This window comes from Chiloscyllium plagiosum, chromosome 26, assembly GCF_004010195.1.
Source record: "Chiloscyllium plagiosum isolate BGI_BamShark_2017 chromosome 26, ASM401019v2, whole genome shotgun sequence".
Classification (NCBI taxonomy): Eukaryota; Metazoa; Chordata; class Chondrichthyes; order Orectolobiformes; family Hemiscylliidae; genus Chiloscyllium; species Chiloscyllium plagiosum.
In genome coordinates, this window is record NC_057735.1 from 21,378,913 (window position 1) to 21,397,165 (window position 18,253).

The following is an 18,253-nucleotide window of genomic DNA, read 5'->3' on the forward strand; positions in this document are numbered from 1 at the left end:
GTAGGTTCTTTACCCAGAGAGTGCTGGGGGTATGGAATGTGCTGCCTGTGGGAGTGGCAGAGTCAGAATCATTGGTGACCTTTAAGCGGCAATTGGATAGGTACATGGATAGGTGCTTAAGCTAGGACAAATGTTCGGCACAACATCGTGGGCCGAAGGGCCTGTTCTGTGCTGTATTGTTCTATGTTCTAAGATTGAGCTATCCATTCTCTTAGTTGCCTCACTCGCTATGTCAATAGATAAAGCCTTTGCAATTGAAAGTTCATATTTCTCCAGTTACTTCAACCTTTAATATTAGGAGTTAGCTTTATTGTTCTTCTCTGCACTACCCCAGTACATAATCATCCTTGCACCCTCTCAACCAACGAAAACTATTTACTGTATAGCTCAACCAGTACAGTGTAGTTAATATTATAACCAATGTAAGTTTACTTAAACAATTTGCACTCAATTTGTGGGTAGTGAATTGGGAGTTATTCATTATTGAGGAAGAATGTGAGAAAACAAGTTTTTACGTGTAGGGCTGAATGAAAGGGGGTGGCTGAAGGCTGATGGAGAACAACAAGGACCAGTCTGGGCGTAATGGTCTGTTTAATACTACAAATTCTGTATAATATCCAGCCTAATATTTTGAAGTTGGGTCAGCTCCTTATGCCCTTCTATATTGGAATTATCTGAAAATGTAATCAATTTACATGGGTCTTGTGTCTCACATTACACATTTAATGTAATAGCTCTAGTTAAACCTATGTTTTGCAGCATACTGTTCAACTTGCAACAAACTTTCCACTCTTCAACCAATTCCTTATCCCTATCTGATATTCCCCGAAGTTTCAAGCTTTGAAATTTAAAATAGTTTGTCTGCAAATTCCTTAAGTTTTTACAGTCAGACATACATCGCATTCAGTCCAACTCATCCATGCTGACCAGATATCCTAATCTGATCTAGTCTCATTGCCAACATTTGGCCCATATCCCTCTAAACCTTTCCTATTCATATAACAATCCAGATGCCTTTAAAATGTTGAAATTGTACCAGCCTCCACCACCTCCTCTGGCAGCTCATTCCACACACTCACCACCCACAGTGTCAAACAATTGCCCCTTAGGTCCCTTTTAAATCTTACCTCTCTCACCATAAACCTATACCCTCTAGTTTTGGACTCCTCCATCCTGGGGTCAAGACCTTGGTTTCCATGCCCCTCATGATTTTATAAACTCCTATAAGGTCACCCCTCAGGCTCTGATACTCCAGGGAAAATAGCCCCAGCCTATTCAGCCTCTCCCTATATTTGGAGGTACAGTTAGGATTTCTTAGAGATTCTTTTTTTTTATTTGGACATTTAGCATATTTCTGTATGTATCTATATTCATCCCACGTTGTACAGTTTTCTCCCGTGTAGCTGCAAACAAGAGTAAGCAATCTTTACGATGGAGAAGACAATGTTATAGAATCTAAAAGTCCTCTGCACAACTTACAGATCAAGGGATGGATTGTAAAAATTAAAACATACTTTGGATTATTCAAGTTCACTTAGTTTCCTATACTAATAGATCAACAATCCTTAGCACAACTGTTAGAATGTAAATTCTGCAAAGTTGGTGGTAGTAGAGAAGTGTGAGAAATCCACAGTATGTAGCATTATGGTTTTATTTAATTCTAGAAATACAACAGCAGCACTATCTTAACTGAAAGCAAGCAAAATTATAAAGTTTTGTTATTTATTTGTGTGACATGACAGTTGCTGGCTGGCTAGCATTTATTGCCCTTCCCTGGTTTCCCTAGAATATGTTGTGGTAAGCTGCCTACATGAATCTCTGCAGCGCACAACTCAATCTTCAAACTGTTTACTTCAAGTTAATATTAAATTTTAATATGAATTGAATAATTTTAAAAGCTATTTGTGACAATTAATAAAATGTAAACTTGGATGATAATATTAATAATGATGAGCTGTGAGGTTAGATATGAAGCACCACTTCATAAGTGTTAGCTACACACAATTCAACTGAAAACAGCTCAGTCTTAATTGCTTCCATTAATATTTAACTGGTCATAACCTACACGAGTCCTAAACCACATTATGCAGTTCAGGTATTGATAGCCTATTTGAATTACAAGATCTACAACATATTGAAACTTTGCTAAAAAGCATAGTGACTATAAGTTAGCAGTACTTAATAGCTTATTATTACAAAGCAAAACAGATTCTGTAATCATGGCTTGGGTGGAGGCAAAGAATTGCTTGCCACTTTTATATAACATGCATACAAACATTAATCTGACAAATTCAGAACAAGTTAAAAGCATGCTTACAAATCTTACCATTATATTCTTGAATACATTACCTTTTTTGGTGAAAAATTCCTTGGAATATTTCCCCGCGAGAATAAGCTTCCGAGGCATTTTCCCCAGCAATTCAATAATCAAAGCAATGTGATCTTCATACAGGATCAAAAAGCAAAGCAACAGGATGAGCAATACAATGAATTCAATATGTTACATACAGACTGCTGAGAAAATCTGGGGTAAATTCATTTACAATTTGTTTTGAACAAAATTAAAATGTTAAATGCTTAAATAAAAAACTCAGAATTTAAGAATTCAGAAGAAAAATTAAGCCTTTCTGGCTATACTGGAATTGAGAAAGTTTTATGAGATTTTCCTCATCATTCATGCACTTTGAATCAAGTCTATGTCATAATATAATAAAAGAGTGCATGGAAATAGATTTTTTAACAAATCAGGTGGTAGAATTTATCTTAGAGGGCAAATTTAATTAATTTTTATCAGAAGTAAAATTATTGGTTTCAGAATGAGCACCATCTTATTGATAAACGTTACCTCGATTACTGGATGGAAAAGATGCAAACCTTTTCCATAGCAGAGGACTCATGCTGAATCAAGTCTGATTTTGGCACCAAAATTGCTAATTTTATCGTGGGATCAGAAGACTGCAAATCCTTACCTCAGAATTTCCCCCAAAGGAGACAGAACACAGCTGACTCCATGTTTAAAAAAAAGGAAACTAAACAGGCTGAGAGAGGAACAATTTACATGAAGTGATTGAATATGTAGTGCAGGCAAGTGATCGGGTGAATATTAAAGTTCCTTAGCAAATAAAACAAAACTTGCAAAACATCAATATTGCAGACATTCCCAATGTTTCCCGGTGTTAGTGTCATTAAATGTTAATCTGTGTATGCATAAGATAAAGCACTGCAAAGAATTGGTGTTGCTTCACAGAATGAAGTATTCTTAAGTGATCCCAAAACACAGATTATCTGGGCCATTTAGTTTATTAATGGGGAGCTTGCAGGGTACAAATTCACTACCACATTTCCTATGCTGCAAGAGTGACTGCACTTTAGAAGTCTCTTCTTGACTCCAAAGTGCTTTGTTTCTTGGGTAATCAAAGGATATGGGGAACATGGAGAAAAGTAGAATTGAAGTCAAAGATCAAATGTGATCACAGCAAATGGTGAAGGGTCAGACCACATAGTCTAGTCCTGTTCCTATTTCTTTCATTCTTATGCTTCAGGATGCCCCAGGACACTAAAGTCAAGTGCTTCTTTCCAGGTGCATGATATGGTGCGAGAAAGAAGGGAGAAAGGAAATACCTTTTGGAATCACAGGAAGGAGAACAGTAATTTGTACATGACAACTGGAAAACAAAATCATAAAAGAGTCAAACTAACTTAGATGTTTGCCTGCTGTTATTAAAGCAAGAAGATAAGGAAATACTCAAAAGGTTGATTGGAATTGAATGCAATGTCCTGTGCAGAAACAGGTTTATACTGTACAAACACTTAGCAATTGACTGGAACTAGCATTCCAACAATCGTGTGGCAAAGAGCAAGGCTCTGAGGTGACAGTAAAATTCTGAAAAGGGTAATTTATCAAGTTGCAGAATAAAATAGGTAGCATCAATCTAGTACTGACCATGGAGTCAATTACAGCAATTGTTTATTGTTAAGTTTTAATTTGGATAGCTCTTAATAGGAAAACCAGCAAATCCAATAAGTTATGCATGTTACTAAACCAGAAGGATGCAAACGTAAGGAGACAACTCAGATTGGTTAAAAGCAAGTGAAATTTTGTTCAGAAAAAAAAAAGTAGTTGTTGAGATGCAAAAGAAAAGCAAATGATGGAATTACAAAAAAAATGAAGCCTTATGAAACCTTGCCTCGGAAACATGGGATCTGGAATTTTACTGGGCAAGTTAGACAGTGTGGTTTTGGAAAAGCACAGCAAGTCAGGCAGCAGCCAAGGAGCAGGAGAATTTACGTTTTAGGCATAAGCCATTCATCAGGATCAGAATTCCTGATCTCCAGCATCTGCAGTCCTCACTTTCTCCAAGACAAGACAGCCTGGTGAGTTATGATAATAGTTATCATAATTTCCTGCATCTTGGAACAGCAGGTGTCTCAATTTAAACAGAATAGCATTTTGATCATCATCTAGAAAAAACGCATTACTTAACAGAACTCCACAAAAAATTAGGACCTAGTTAGATCAAGAAAGCTCATGTGAATTGCAATTTTGATGTAGACAAAATAGCTATATAAAAGAATATGGCCTTCCAGTATACTTGGAGGGCTCAAAAGAAGAAATCAGGTCAATCTCTAACCAGGTCAATTACCTGAACTGTCTGTTTATAAATATAGTTGTGTCTTCATTCTTTACCCTTAAGTGTTTTTTTTTTGTCTAACTATTAGAGACACCCCCTTTCAGTTCATAGCTCATTCTTATTAGGGGAAGCACCATTAAAATCATTAGCACACCATGCAGTGGTTGTGAAAGAGGGAAAAAGGATTGACACTGTTTATCTCACAGTACAGAATAAGACACAAAGTTATAAATAGTTTGTACTACATACTGCTCTGCCTCACCATGAATACTCAGGTGTACAGTCCTGGAAAACAGAGAGAACACCAGATTTGAAGGGAACACCAAGATTTAACGTTGGTATGTGGATTGGGCACTTAAGATTCAGAGGTACTAAGGAGGTCTACACTGAACAAATGGAGTAGTTGAGGAACCTTACTGAGGCATTTAAAACCTATTAGATTTCCAAACCTTTGGTGGCTTGGATGAAGAATGAAGAAAGACCATTTCCTTTTGGTATCTATGACAAATGATTTAAAAATGACCAAAATAAATTACATTGACATCATGAGCCATCCATCACAAACAATTTTGCTGAAACTGGACAGAAGAAAGCTTCAAAATATTTATTGAGAAAATATACTGACACAATGTGGACAATATGAGAGACAGGAAAGGACACAAGAACTTGCATAATAAGGATGGGCTAAATTGCTTTTGTAGCATGTTCTGCCATTCAGTAAAAATATTTCAACTCCACATTCCCACCAGAAGCTCATATTCTTCAAATCCCTAGCTCCCAAAAACCAGAGTCTTGAATGCACTCATTGATGGAGTTAATATAAGTATGTAAGTACACAGTTAAATCATATGCAGACTTCCAGCAAGATGCATATAGTATTCAATCTGTGATAAAGGTATCATTCAGTGTAAAAACACATCCAAATTATGAGAAATAAGGATGCATAGCTTTCCTGGTGAAGAAATTTCTCATCTCAGCTTCAAATGATCATGCCTTCACCCTGAGAATAATCCCCTTCATTGAGAGTCTGGAGACAAAGAAATCAGTCTCTGAACAACTTCCCTGCCAAGCCCTTAACATACCAAAACAGAAGAACTTGATCTTTCACACAAATCATTATTTTCTGTAAAGGTGACATGGCTTTTCTGAATTTATTATTAACCACCTCTAATAGTGTAATCTTCAGAATTTTAATAGCGGTTCATAGACTGAAAGCAATAGCAATAATTCTGTCTGGAATATAACTATTAAAGGGACAAGAACAAACTTATACAAATTGAAAGCAATCAGCTATATCTGGGAGAAAAAAAGAGTCATCGAAATTACATAAACTGTTTCAACATCTGCTTGACAAATAGCTGCCTTATGCCACAAGGACAAACGATTACCCAACAGAAGGATTTAAGGAGTTAATCACAGAAAAGCTGTCTTCAAACAGACAGTTAAAGTCAAAGGTAACGAGGAAGCGGGAAGGGACTTCTGATAAGACAGCAAGCTGCAGACGTGCAATATATGGGGGAAAGAATCTAAAGAATAATCCATAGTGTCACACTACAAACTTGAAGGACAAAAATTATAAGAATTCAAGTCCAGGATTCCTCAGGAACAGATTCCAGGGAACAATACTACACAAGGACCAAACCCTGGATATCCAGAGACAGACACTTTAGGTTGGAATGGTAGCTAAATTTCATCATGAATCAGCTAATAGCAAAGTTGAGTTGTGAGGCTTAACTTGCTTAAAGGGTGTTTTTTGGTTTCTATATGCAACAAACTTCAAACATCTGTTTCAATATTTGATTGGCTGAGAGATTTCTTAAAAAGTAGCCAAATTAAAAGTATCTTATGGTAATTTGCCAACAATGTAAATTTTTAAAGTTTACAAAGTTTAATGAACAGAAAATAACCTAAGTTTACTAGGTGCAAACTCTAATATTGTGTGACATGCACATTTTTAGTATAATTATAACATCTTAATAAATATGATTATGATTGGATGCAAATAATCTTGAGAGATAAGATGAACTTAAGCAAAACATTTCAGGGAAACGCCAAACCTAAAACAGAATATCCAAAATGTGTTGCATAATTAATAAAAATGAAATCTGAAATGGCAATGGCAAGGGAAATGCCAGTGTCAGTAATTGATTTATTTGTTCAAGTATCAAAGGATGAACTTCATTAGTATACCTAAAAGGTTCACAAGAAAAAGCAAATGTACTTGGCCAAACTACAATCCCAACTATCCTCAGCGGTAACTATCTACTCTCGAATTATCTTGAAGACTTTTGTAGTTCTTCTCTACTTATGTTCATTATCTTTGAAATTTGGAAGGAAAAGTATGATTTAAACAATAATCACCTTCATCTCTGGAATAATCTTCTCCAGAATGTGGTTCAAACAAATAATCTCCAGTAGCAAGTTCAAAAGCCTTTGGAAAGAAGAAATGGAAAGGTATGCTTTAATCATGCCAAGGGAATAATAAATGCAAAGCAATTAAAATAATCCTGGATCAAACAGACGAGAAATGGATCGATAAAAAATATATTTTCTGATTAGATACTTAATGGCACATGTTGAATGTATTTATTTAAACAAAAATTTGAGACAAATAGATTTAAAAACTTCTAGCTAGTGATTTTAGATTATTACGATATGATAAATCCTGAAAATTAAAACAATTAATATTTACCACCATTTTAGTGGGAAATTTCTTTTGACAGAAGACAGTTTTCCATTCACAAATGCAATATACACAAAAAAGTTTATAATTAAATGCAAACAAGCAGCTTTATTTGTACTGAATTTCCAATATTCCATTTAACATACCATGCAAGCTGTGCTCCAGATGTCTGCAGGTGTACTGTATCCAGCACCAATCAGAACCTCCAATGACCGATACTGTCTCGTCTGAATATCTTCTGTAAAGTGTTTATGCTAAACAAGTACATTAACATTCACCATAAGCAAGGTCTCAGGTGTTTCAATGGGTTTCCAATTCAACTGCCCCAAAGTTCAGAAAACAATTCAGAAGTTTCATATTATTAGATAATTACTTTAATGATCTAAAGAAAAATATCTGAAACAAATGTAAAGTGATTTTGATTCTTAAAAAATGAAGTAAATTACACACTTACAACCCAGCAAGCATTTCCAAGATCTGCAATCTTAACTTGGATACCATCTGCATTCAGCGGGTCAAGAGGATTGATAAGCAGACTGGCAGCATCCAGCTTTCCTGTGAAGTAAGCAACCATCAATTAAATTCTTGGAAACATATTCACACAAAATATTTTAACTGAAAGGTTGGGCTTCAGTACGGCTTTTGGAAAATACTGTACAGAAACAGATGCAAGTTCTCATTTATGTTGGCAGATACTCGTCCACTCTCAACTTCACGTGTAACTGTTTTTGAGTTCAATACTTAATATCTTGAAGAGAGTCAACACATTTGTGTGAAAAACATGAAACAAAATATTCTGACTATGTTGAACCAATGTTATGTCAAGTTTGCCAGGTGTTCCACTTAACTTGCTAGACATTTTATAAATCAAAGCAGAGATTATTTACGAAGTATACATCTCTTACCTGTACTCAAAGTTCAAAATTTACCACTGAAGAGCCAAACCTAGCTGTGCACGCATCAGTAGCTGAATTAAGTTATAGCCAAACAGAAATCACATACATACACAAAAAAGCAACTTACAAGCTAGAATCAGCCTGCAAGAGAAAACTCACTTCAGCTAAATAAATTCAGATCCTATTTTCTCCCTTCTCAGAAAGCATACATGTCTACCGATTTCAAAGGGATGATAATGTATGTTAATTAACATTTATTCAAAACTAACTAAAAAGCAAGCAGTAACAGAAACTGTTGGCCAGAAACCTTTGCAAATGCAAGACCAACCTTTCATCACATGACTTAGGCTCATCTTGAAAATTACAAGCCTTGAAAAATGGGTGTGGCATCTTGCTTCTTTCAATTAGTCCCCAGTCATTTGTACAGAGGTTTTTTTTCCATACATAAAAGTAATGACTGAGAACGATGTACAAGCAGTAATAAAATTTATTGACAAAGTTAGGAAAAACAACAAATTCCAGGAATGTAACAGGACAGACAAGTTTAGTAGAAAGACTGATACCATTCAATAAAGAGAAACATGAAGCAATTTTGGGAAGTATGGCAATATAACTTTTAATAGTAAATGCTTAATGTGTGAATGAACAGAGAGAGTAAAAAAGTAATTAACAGAAAATAAATCCAAGGAAAAATGAGTAAAATAATAAAAGCAAACCTGCACTTCTGAATGTTAAGTGAAGTCAAATTGGACTGTTAGAAGGTTTTTTTTAACGCAGTTCCAAACACACAAAGAAGGGTTTTAGAAAACATTCCAACACTACTGCTGGTAACAAGTTTGAAAAATTGTGTTTTTTCCTCACTAAAGCAGAAGACATGGTCAAGAACGATGGAAATTGATATTTTGAAAATTTGAAATATTTGAACAGTGGAAGAGAATTGTCAAATGGCAGGCGGATCAGTAAAGAAAAATAAATTTTGTTGCTTATACTTTATTAGCATATAATCATCAGTGTATAATTTATCAGTATGTAGGTACTGCAGTAATTAAAGAAGTCAATAGAATGCTATCGTGTATTGTGAAGAAACTGGAATATAAAAATAGGGACACATGACATTGAGAAACCGTATCTTATTTACAGAAGGAGGTAAATGTTTTGAGAACAGCTTGAGGGTTTGTAAGACTAACTCCCAAAGGCTGCACATATCAATTATTACATGCATTTTACAGATATGAAATAGAACCAACCGTTGTCTCCAGAGCTGCAAACAGAATCCTCCCTGCTTCGGTTCTGCTTGGTCTCATTCTCATCCAACGTGTTTCCATCGGAGTTCAAATTATTGGTCATAGATTCCAACATTCCAGTTATTAAAGGTCCACGTGTTTCTGAAAAGTTATTCTGGTTATTTTGGTTCTTGCCTGTCCCATTTTGCAGAAGTCCATTTAACATGTCATAAGCACAAGGGAAGGAGAAGTCTCCAGCTCTGTAGAGTTCCTTAGCTTTACAATCATCTGTGTTTTGATTAATATCTTCCTTATTTTCTTCTGCTCCATTATTAACTTGATCAGAAAGAGGACCAACCTCTACATGTCCATTGCAGTTTATTGACTCTGTCCTTATTTTTTCAGCAGTAGTAGTATCTTCTAAATGTTCTTGCTCTTTTACTTGTGGCTCATTTTCATCTTGAAATATAGCACAAAATAAAGCAAAGTGCAAGTGAATATTCAATAAAATACTACCATTTACCTAAAAATGTAGTTTCACCAAATGGATGCAAATATTATTGTGCCAGTTTTATTGTGGCCATTCATTTTGCTCCTCCAATCACAGGCTGGTTCTCTCCAACATTTGCTGCTAACGATAAACCTATCAGCAAACACATTAGAGGACCAGCCTGTGAGTGAAGGAGCAACCCCTCAAATTTTTTTCCAATCTACTTACAGGGACAACTTCTCCAAGATTGGTCTCTCCTACCCAGCGTACCACCCGTACATACATTGACACTACATTTTTCACCCTGAACAAAGTTCAGTCTACTTGAAACTGTCCTGAAAGGGGAACAGGTCTCCAAGATGTGAGCAATGGGTGAAGCCAGCTGTTCAAAGCTGCTACTTTTCAGTGACCACCACAATTGTTTTTCCACACTAACAGAACGTTGTCATAAAATCAAAAAGACACTGCCTACCAACAAATGAGTCTTGTGATCTGAGTTTCAGTACTGGTATATTCCAGGTATGTAAGCCAGGGCACTGAAGACTGGTGTCCCATTCCAAACTACACATCACTGACAGTTCAGTAGACAGCTTAACAATCGTGCTCAACAGCCCCTGTTTGCAGAGCTCAGAAGGTAATTTCCAACATTTGATCTGATTCTGTAAGCTGGACAAAATACTCCTGACTCTACTAACAATCTACACCACAATCAATTTAAGATTATCAGTCAGGCTTGTACTGTGATACATTTGAAGCTACATCTAATATATAGGATCCTATTCTATGTAGGCAAAAGGAACCTGTCCATGCATTGCATGGGTATGCATCAAGAAAAGGGTTATGGAGACTGTCGATGCCTGCTGCAGAGTTTACCTGCTAGCCGAGCTTGTTCAACTAAGATCAATAGTTATCAATTTCTGCCTGCTGCATCTCCACCCCAACCACAGTTCAAATAATCAACACCCTCTTCACATGCTGTGTAAATTAGTGTTCCCTTTCCGAGCCTAGTTTCCTGTGACAGTCTGGATGGGTGCAAGACAAAAAGCTTTCATTTTAGACATCATGTTTAGAAACATTTACATTCTGTACCACCAATTATAACTTTCTGGGAATTGTGATAATTTGGGGAGAGAGAGAATCATTCATTTCTAATCTTCTAATGCATCAGTAATTAGTCTGGTAATACTACAAGCTACCTTTTTCTTCATTGGCCATATTATCAACTGTTTTTTCCATCTGCTCTATAATGCGTTGAGTCTCTTCATTTTCTGGTGCTCCATCCTCACAATCTTCCAGTCCTTGCTCTTTATGCATATTGCTCGCTCCTCGTTCCAACTCTTCAATTTCTTGCATTCTTTTCTCTAATAATTCTGCTTGTCGTTTTTGCTTTTTCTTCAGCTTCTTTTTTTTATTTCTAGACATTTTTCCAACCTAGACAAAATGCAAAAATTATATTAACATGAAATAAATATCTTTTAAAAATAGCTTTAATAGTTTATTATTCCATAATTCTCAGTTTCTCTTAACCAGAGAACCTTACACATCCATAATTAAGTGGACATTCCTTTGATAACCAAGCACTGCAGTTCTGTGGTTGCATGTCATCTTCCACTTCTATTCATGTCCTTCATAATTATACTATTAGTGTTTCAATCAGAATGATATCAACTGACACCAATTTCCCAGCATTCATTTATTTGCAGCTTGCATACTTAAAAACTAGTTAGTTGCACTGTCAATCACAAAATCTAGTTTATCATCTTCTGTCAACTGGATTTGTAGAAAGTGTTATGTTCAAAGTACTGTGCTGGAAAACTGTGTTTCCTCATTTGGTAACCATCGCACAGTTCTGGAACCTTTAAAAGTAAGAAATTAATCTCCTAATGTTTAATACATTTTTGAGCTGATCGCATGTTGAGCATATCTGTTGACTATTGAGTCTTGTATCTAGTTAAACAGTTGCAGGATTTAGCAGTATTAAACTTTCAGTAGATTTTGAATTGAACTCAACTCGAACAGTTGTTTTATAATGATGAGGCTCTACACACTCCTCTACAAGACAGTTTGCTGAAAAACCAGATCTTCTAAACAGAAAACCTTAAATTTAGCTGATGGAGATTTCTGACCTGGAGGCAACTAAGTATGAAATGGCATCATAGCGGTCAGCAGAACAAGCTCTTTTGCTAGATTTTCTTTAAAAATGTCATGCTGCAAAATGCATTAAGAAGCCATTCAAACTTTGAACAGAATTGTACCTATACTGTGCAATTCCAAGCTGCAGAAATTGACTGAGTTTGCTATAAAATCAGCCCAAGTTGCCATGGAATTCAAAAGGCCTGGATTATTTTTAAATGTCATGTCACATTACATAAATAAAAAGTTGTAATCAAACCAGAATTAGTGAAATCATTGGTTTGGTTTTCTTTTTATATTCATTCACACAATGTAGGAGATGACAACTAAGCCAACATTCATTGACCATACTCAAATGCCTTGGTGAAGGTGGTGATGAGCTACTTTCCTAAACTACTGAAATCTTTGTTGGATAGGTAAACGCACAATCCTATTAGGGAGGGACTTCCAAACCTCTGACCCATGGACTGTGAAGGAACAGCAATATAGTTTCAAGGCAGGATGGTGTGCAACTTTGGACAGGAATTTGCAGGTGGTGATTTTCTCATGCATCTGCTAGTCTTATTATTCTAGTTGGCAGACTTTGATGTTTGGAAGTGTAGTGAAAGAAGCCTTGATGAGCTACTGCAGTGCATTTTATAGATGGCACAGTCTGCCGAGGTACAATGGTGAAGGGACTAAACATTGAAGGTATTAGATTTTGTTCATTTTTAATGCCATTACAATTTTCCACAAAGTTATGCCAGGATTGTAACTCATTTATGCGGAGGAACAAAAAACAAATAAGTATGCCCAGCTAATTTTGAACAAAACAGATGATTATAATCAAAATAAAACAAAAATGTCATTGTTTACATTTGGTTTCCATTATTGTGTTTTTGAAAAGTTCAAGAGTTCCTATTCAATACTCTATCAGCATTTAAAGAAAATCATTGAACTTAAACATTCATAATCATAGACCAACAGAATGACAAGTCTTTCATATTGTTTTCTAAGGAAACTTTATGTTTATTTAAGGAATAAGAAAATTAAGATACTGCAACAGAATTTACAAGTTAAACACTTACAGGTTTTGGCTGTGGCGCAGTACTCACTACAAGGAAAAGAACAGAAAAATAATGAATCCAAAACATTGGCAAATCAGGTATCAACTTCTCTGGGAAGGATGCATTCTATACAAAACTTAGGAGGAAACTGAGTTGATACAGCAAAGTCAGACTGTTTTCCCGGAAGATATTTTAACATCATAGCTTGATCTACTAAAAAGCATAGTCCTCTTTGCTAATGTGGAAATGCGTAACAGAAATAAATTAAACAATTACTATTCGGTCTTGCATCTTATGATATTTTCCAAGCAGAGGCAGAAAAAGGCAAAGAGTTGGGATTTGCAATGCTTCTTGATGTAAAGGCTTTCTTCCCTCTTCCAGATAGCACAATGTTAAAACTTCCAGACTAATGAGCAGCCAATTATGGTGTCTGCCTTTTCTACAAGGATAGAAAAGTGAAATAGCACTGTCTGAAGTGGAGGGACTGTTAGCAATAGAGATGGAATATCAAGTACAGCTTCATGCAACCAGATTGCAGAATCAGAATAATTCAGATACTCTAAAATAATCCCAATGATTGAAGAAGACCTTTGTGAGCTTTTAAAAATTCTGGTTAGCCACAAGGTAAAAAAAAATTAACAGAATTGTACGTAGAAGTATTTCTAACTGAAGTGTTGAAAGAAAGAAATGGAAGACAATTGACACAAGTCAGTGATCTGAGACAGGCATGAAATCGAAGACTAACATTAGATGCATGAAGGAAGAGGTCAAGTTTTCTTTTCTCTTTGACTACTGAAGCAAAGTTATTCATGAAATTTAAGAGGGAATTGTATAAACAGCTCAATAGAAACATAAAATAGATTAGTAAAAGGCCAGAGAAATTAAAGAAAAACTGAAAATTTGGATAACTGCCACAAGGAGAATTGTCTTCTCCTAAATTAAACTTGTATCATTGCATAAAAACTTACCTGCAGAACCAGATGGTGGAGGAGCACCAGCCTTTTGCCATTCGGTCGCCTCTGCAGCCAGACGGCGCACATAAGCCTCATTCACACATAACAGAATGTTTTCTGGTTTAATGTCTGTGTGGATAATCTTGCATTTGGAATGTAAATAATCCAGTCCCTGAAGGACCTAGCAGAGATTTATTTTTAAAAGTTTTAAAAGGGCTAAAAAAAAAACTCTATCAAAACATGCTCAGAAGTAAACCTTAATCAGCTGAATGGAAAAAGCATGCAGAGAATTTTTGTTATGGTTACACCCTGGTAATCACCAGTTGAATATCAAGCAAAACCTGAAACTGGAAGGTATCCTTGGGTGAATTTGTTGACACCTATTTTTAAATTTTCAAATATTTAGCTTATTGTAGGGTTTCTCAATTTATGTTTCAATTTATCACATCACATACATGAACATTTACTAACAGAATGAAGTTTTATACTGAAAAATTGACTACAAACTGTTTACCCAGCGCAATCAAATACTGACAAAAGAAATACTTACCACCAGAAGTCTCAAAGCACTCAAAACACAAATAATTAATTCTTGAAATATGGTCATTGTTATAATGCCAAAAACATAGCTGCCTATTTACACACCAGAAAATGGTCACAGATGAGAATTATCAGATAATTAGAGTCTGAGCCCAAGAGATAAATTTTGGCAAGGACACGAAGGATAATTTAGAGAATCAGAGTTGTACAATGCAGAAGAAGCCCTTCAGCCCATTGAGTTCGTATCCACCAAAAATATACTACCACCTACACTGGTCCCATTCTCCAGCATGAAGTCCATAGCCTTGAATATTATGACATTTCAAATGCTCAACCATGTACTTTGAAGGTTGTGAGATTTCCTGTCGCAAATACTCTCCCAGGCAGTGCATTCCAAACCCCCATCAAACTCTGGATGAAGTTTTTTCTCATATCCCCTGTAAACCCCCCCGTCTTTCACTTTAAAATTATACCCTGTTATTGACCATTCAAATAAGGGGAACAGCTGTTTCTATTGACTCTGTCCATGCCCCTCAATCTTATACACCTTTATCAGATCCTCCCCCTCAAGCTTCTCCGCTCCAAAGAAAACCACCTAAGCTTAACCAGCCTCTCTTCATAGTTGAAATGCCCCATCCCAGGCAACATCCTGGCAAATCTCCTGTGCAGCTCTCCATACTATCGTATCCTTCCCATAGTGTAGGGACCAGAACCCCACACAGTAATCTAGAAGGGGGCTAACCAAAGTTCTATCGGGCTCCAGCATAAACTCCCTGCTCTTACAATCCCGCATGACTGATTATTCCACTGTTGTCCTTAAAAATTAGTGTCTTGAGATCTTTTATCTTTATCCAAACAATTAGATATGGCCTCTGTTTAACAGTGCATCTGAAAGATGTCATTCCAAAAGTATAGCACTTGTTCAGTATTGCCCTAGAGAATTAGCCTTAATTTCTGCAATCAGGTCAAAGACTAGGGCTCACACGCATAACTTTCAGCTATAACCTAAGCCAGAGCTAACAGACACATCTACACCTGTGAAATAACCTCAAATTTAAAAGATTTAATAATATAACAAACCACAAAATGCCAAAAATAAGGAGATGCTTCATTTTTGTGCAAGTCCTGACATTTCATCCATATTGCAATTTTAAGATCAACGATAATAAGGATTTATTTAGATTAACCTCACCAGCACTACAAACTATTCACATCTTTCACATTTCACTCATCTGTGCAAAAACCAACAAATGAAAAAAGACTTCATTAAAAAAACAGGAACACTTTAGGCTGGAAACAGCAATAAGCAAACATTCAAAGTACTCAATGCATACATTAAACAGTTGATTATATCCTTTACATTCTATAAGATACAGAAACCTAAAATCATTATAGTAACTGAACAAAACCCATAGCCACTTCAAGAGCTAAAAAAAAGTACAAATTGCTTACGGTGAAGGAAAACACTGACCAAAATTACCACAAGATGGAGCATTATTACAGCAGAATCAACTACTTGCAGTTTGTTTAATTCCATTAGCTTCCAATGAGACCCTTCCATCAATTTAGTCATAGAGATGTACAGCACGTAAACAGACCTTTCGGTCCAACCCATCCATGCCGACCAGATATCCCAACCCAATCTAGACCACCTACCAGTACCCGGCCCACATCCCTCCAAACCCTTCCTATTCATATACCCATCCAGATGCCTTTTAAATGTTGCAATTGTACTAGCCTCCACCACTTCCTCTGGCAGCTCATTCCATACACATACCACCCTCTGCATGAAAAAGTTGCCCATTACGTCTCTTTGATATCTTTCTCCTCTCACCCGCAACCTACTCCCTCTAGTTCTGGACTCCCTCACCCAGGGAAAAGACCATGTCTATTTACACTATCCATGTGCCTCATGATTTTATAAACCTCTATAAGGTAACCCCTCAGCCTCCGGCGCTCCAGGGAAAACAGCCTGTTCAACCTCTCCTTATAGCTCAGATCCTCCAACCCTGGCAACATTCTTGTAAATCTTTTCTGAACCCTTTCAAGTCTCTCAACATCTTTTCAATAGGAAGGAGACCAGAATTGCATGCAATATTCCAACAGTGGCCTAACTAATGACCTGTACAGCTGCAATATGACCTCCCAACTCCTGTACTCAATACCCTGACCAATAAAGGAAAGCATTCCAAACACCTTCTTTCACTATCCTATCTACTTGCGACTCCACTTTCAAGGAGCTATGAACCTACACTCCAAGGTCTCTTTGTCCAGCAACACTCCCTAGGACCTTACCATTAAGTGTATAAGTTCTGCTAAGATTTGCTTTCCCAAAATGCAGCACCACGCATTTATTGGAATTAAACTTCACCTGCCTCTTCTCAGCCCACTGGCCCATTTGATCAAGATTCTGTTGTAATCAGAGGTAACCTTCTTCACTGTCCACTACACCTCCAGTTTGGAGTCATCTGCAAACTATCTCTCTCATGCTCACATCCAAATCATTTATATAAATGACGAAAAGTAGAGGACCCAGCACCGATCCTTGTGGCACTCCAGTGGTCACAGGCCTCGATTCTGAAAAACAACCCTCCACCACCACCCTCTGTCTTCTCCCATTCAGCCAGTTCTGTATCCAAATGGCTAGTTCTCCCTGTATTCCGTGAGATCTAACCTTGCTAAACAGTATCCCATGGGGAACCTTCTCGAATGCCTTACTGAAGTCTATATAGATCACATCCACCACTGTGCCCTCATCAATCCTCTTTGTTACTTCTTCAAAACAAAACTCAATCAAGTTTGTGATTTCCCACGCATAAAGCCACGATGACTATCCCTAATCAGTCCTTGCCTTTCCCAATACATGAACATTGTCCCTCAGGATTCCCTCCAACAACTTGCCCACCACTGATATCGGGCTCACTGGTCAAAAGTTCCCTGGCTTGTCCTTACCACCCTTCTTAAACAGTGGCACCACGTTAGCCAACATGCAGTCATCCGGCACCCCACCTGTGACTATCGATTATACAAATATCTCAGTAAGAGGCCTAGCAATCAGTTCCCTGGCTTCCCACAGTGTTCTAGGGTACACCTGATCAGGCCCTGGGGATTTATCCATTTTTATGCGTTTCAAGACATCTAGCACTTCCTCCTCTGTAATTTGAACATTTTGCAAGGTCTCACCATCTGTTTTCCTAGTCTATATCTTCCATATCCTTTTCCACAGTAAATACTGACGCAAAATACTCGTTTAGTATCTCCCCCATCTCCTGCGGCTCCACACAGGCCGCCTTGCTGATCTTTGTGAGGCCTTATTCTCTCCCTAGTTACCCTTTTGTCCTTAATATATTTGTAAAAACCCTTTGGATTCTCTAACTAAATTTGCCAAAGCAATCTCATGTCCCCCTTTTTGCCCTCCTGATTTCCCTCTTAAGTATACTCCTACTGCCTTTATACTCTTCTAAGGATTCACTCGATCCATCCTGTGTATACCTGACATATGCTTCCTTCTTTTTCTTAACCAAACCTTTAACTTCTTTAGTCATTGAGCATTCCCTATACCTACCAGCCTTTCCTTTCACCCTGACAGGAATATACTTTCGCTAGGACTCTCGTTATCTCATTTTTGAAGGCTTCCCATTTTCGAGCTGTCCCTTTT

General features: G+C 36.9%; 1 protein-coding gene across 2 annotated transcripts in view; it reads right to left on the bottom strand.

The window, feature by feature from the left end:
* The window catches only part of LOC122563186 (SRSF protein kinase 1-like), an 85,828-nt gene that overhangs the window by 3,350 nt on the left and 64,225 nt on the right, over positions 1 to 18,253 (bottom strand). For both annotated transcript variants that reach the window (XM_043716709.1, XM_043716710.1), the window contains 8 exons: positions 14,071 to 14,236; positions 13,124 to 13,149; positions 11,120 to 11,354; positions 9,458 to 9,892; positions 7,769 to 7,869; positions 7,461 to 7,568; positions 6,993 to 7,062; positions 2,350 to 2,442 (listed from right to left, as the gene is read on the bottom strand). In XM_043716709.1, the coding sequence (XP_043572644.1) occupies positions 2,350 to 2,442; positions 6,993 to 7,062; positions 7,461 to 7,568; positions 7,769 to 7,869; positions 9,458 to 9,892; positions 11,120 to 11,354; positions 13,124 to 13,149; positions 14,071 to 14,236 (1,234 nt within the window). The remainder of the gene's footprint in view (positions 1 to 2,349; positions 2,443 to 6,992; positions 7,063 to 7,460; positions 7,569 to 7,768; positions 7,870 to 9,457; positions 9,893 to 11,119; positions 11,355 to 13,123; positions 13,150 to 14,070; positions 14,237 to 18,253) is intronic.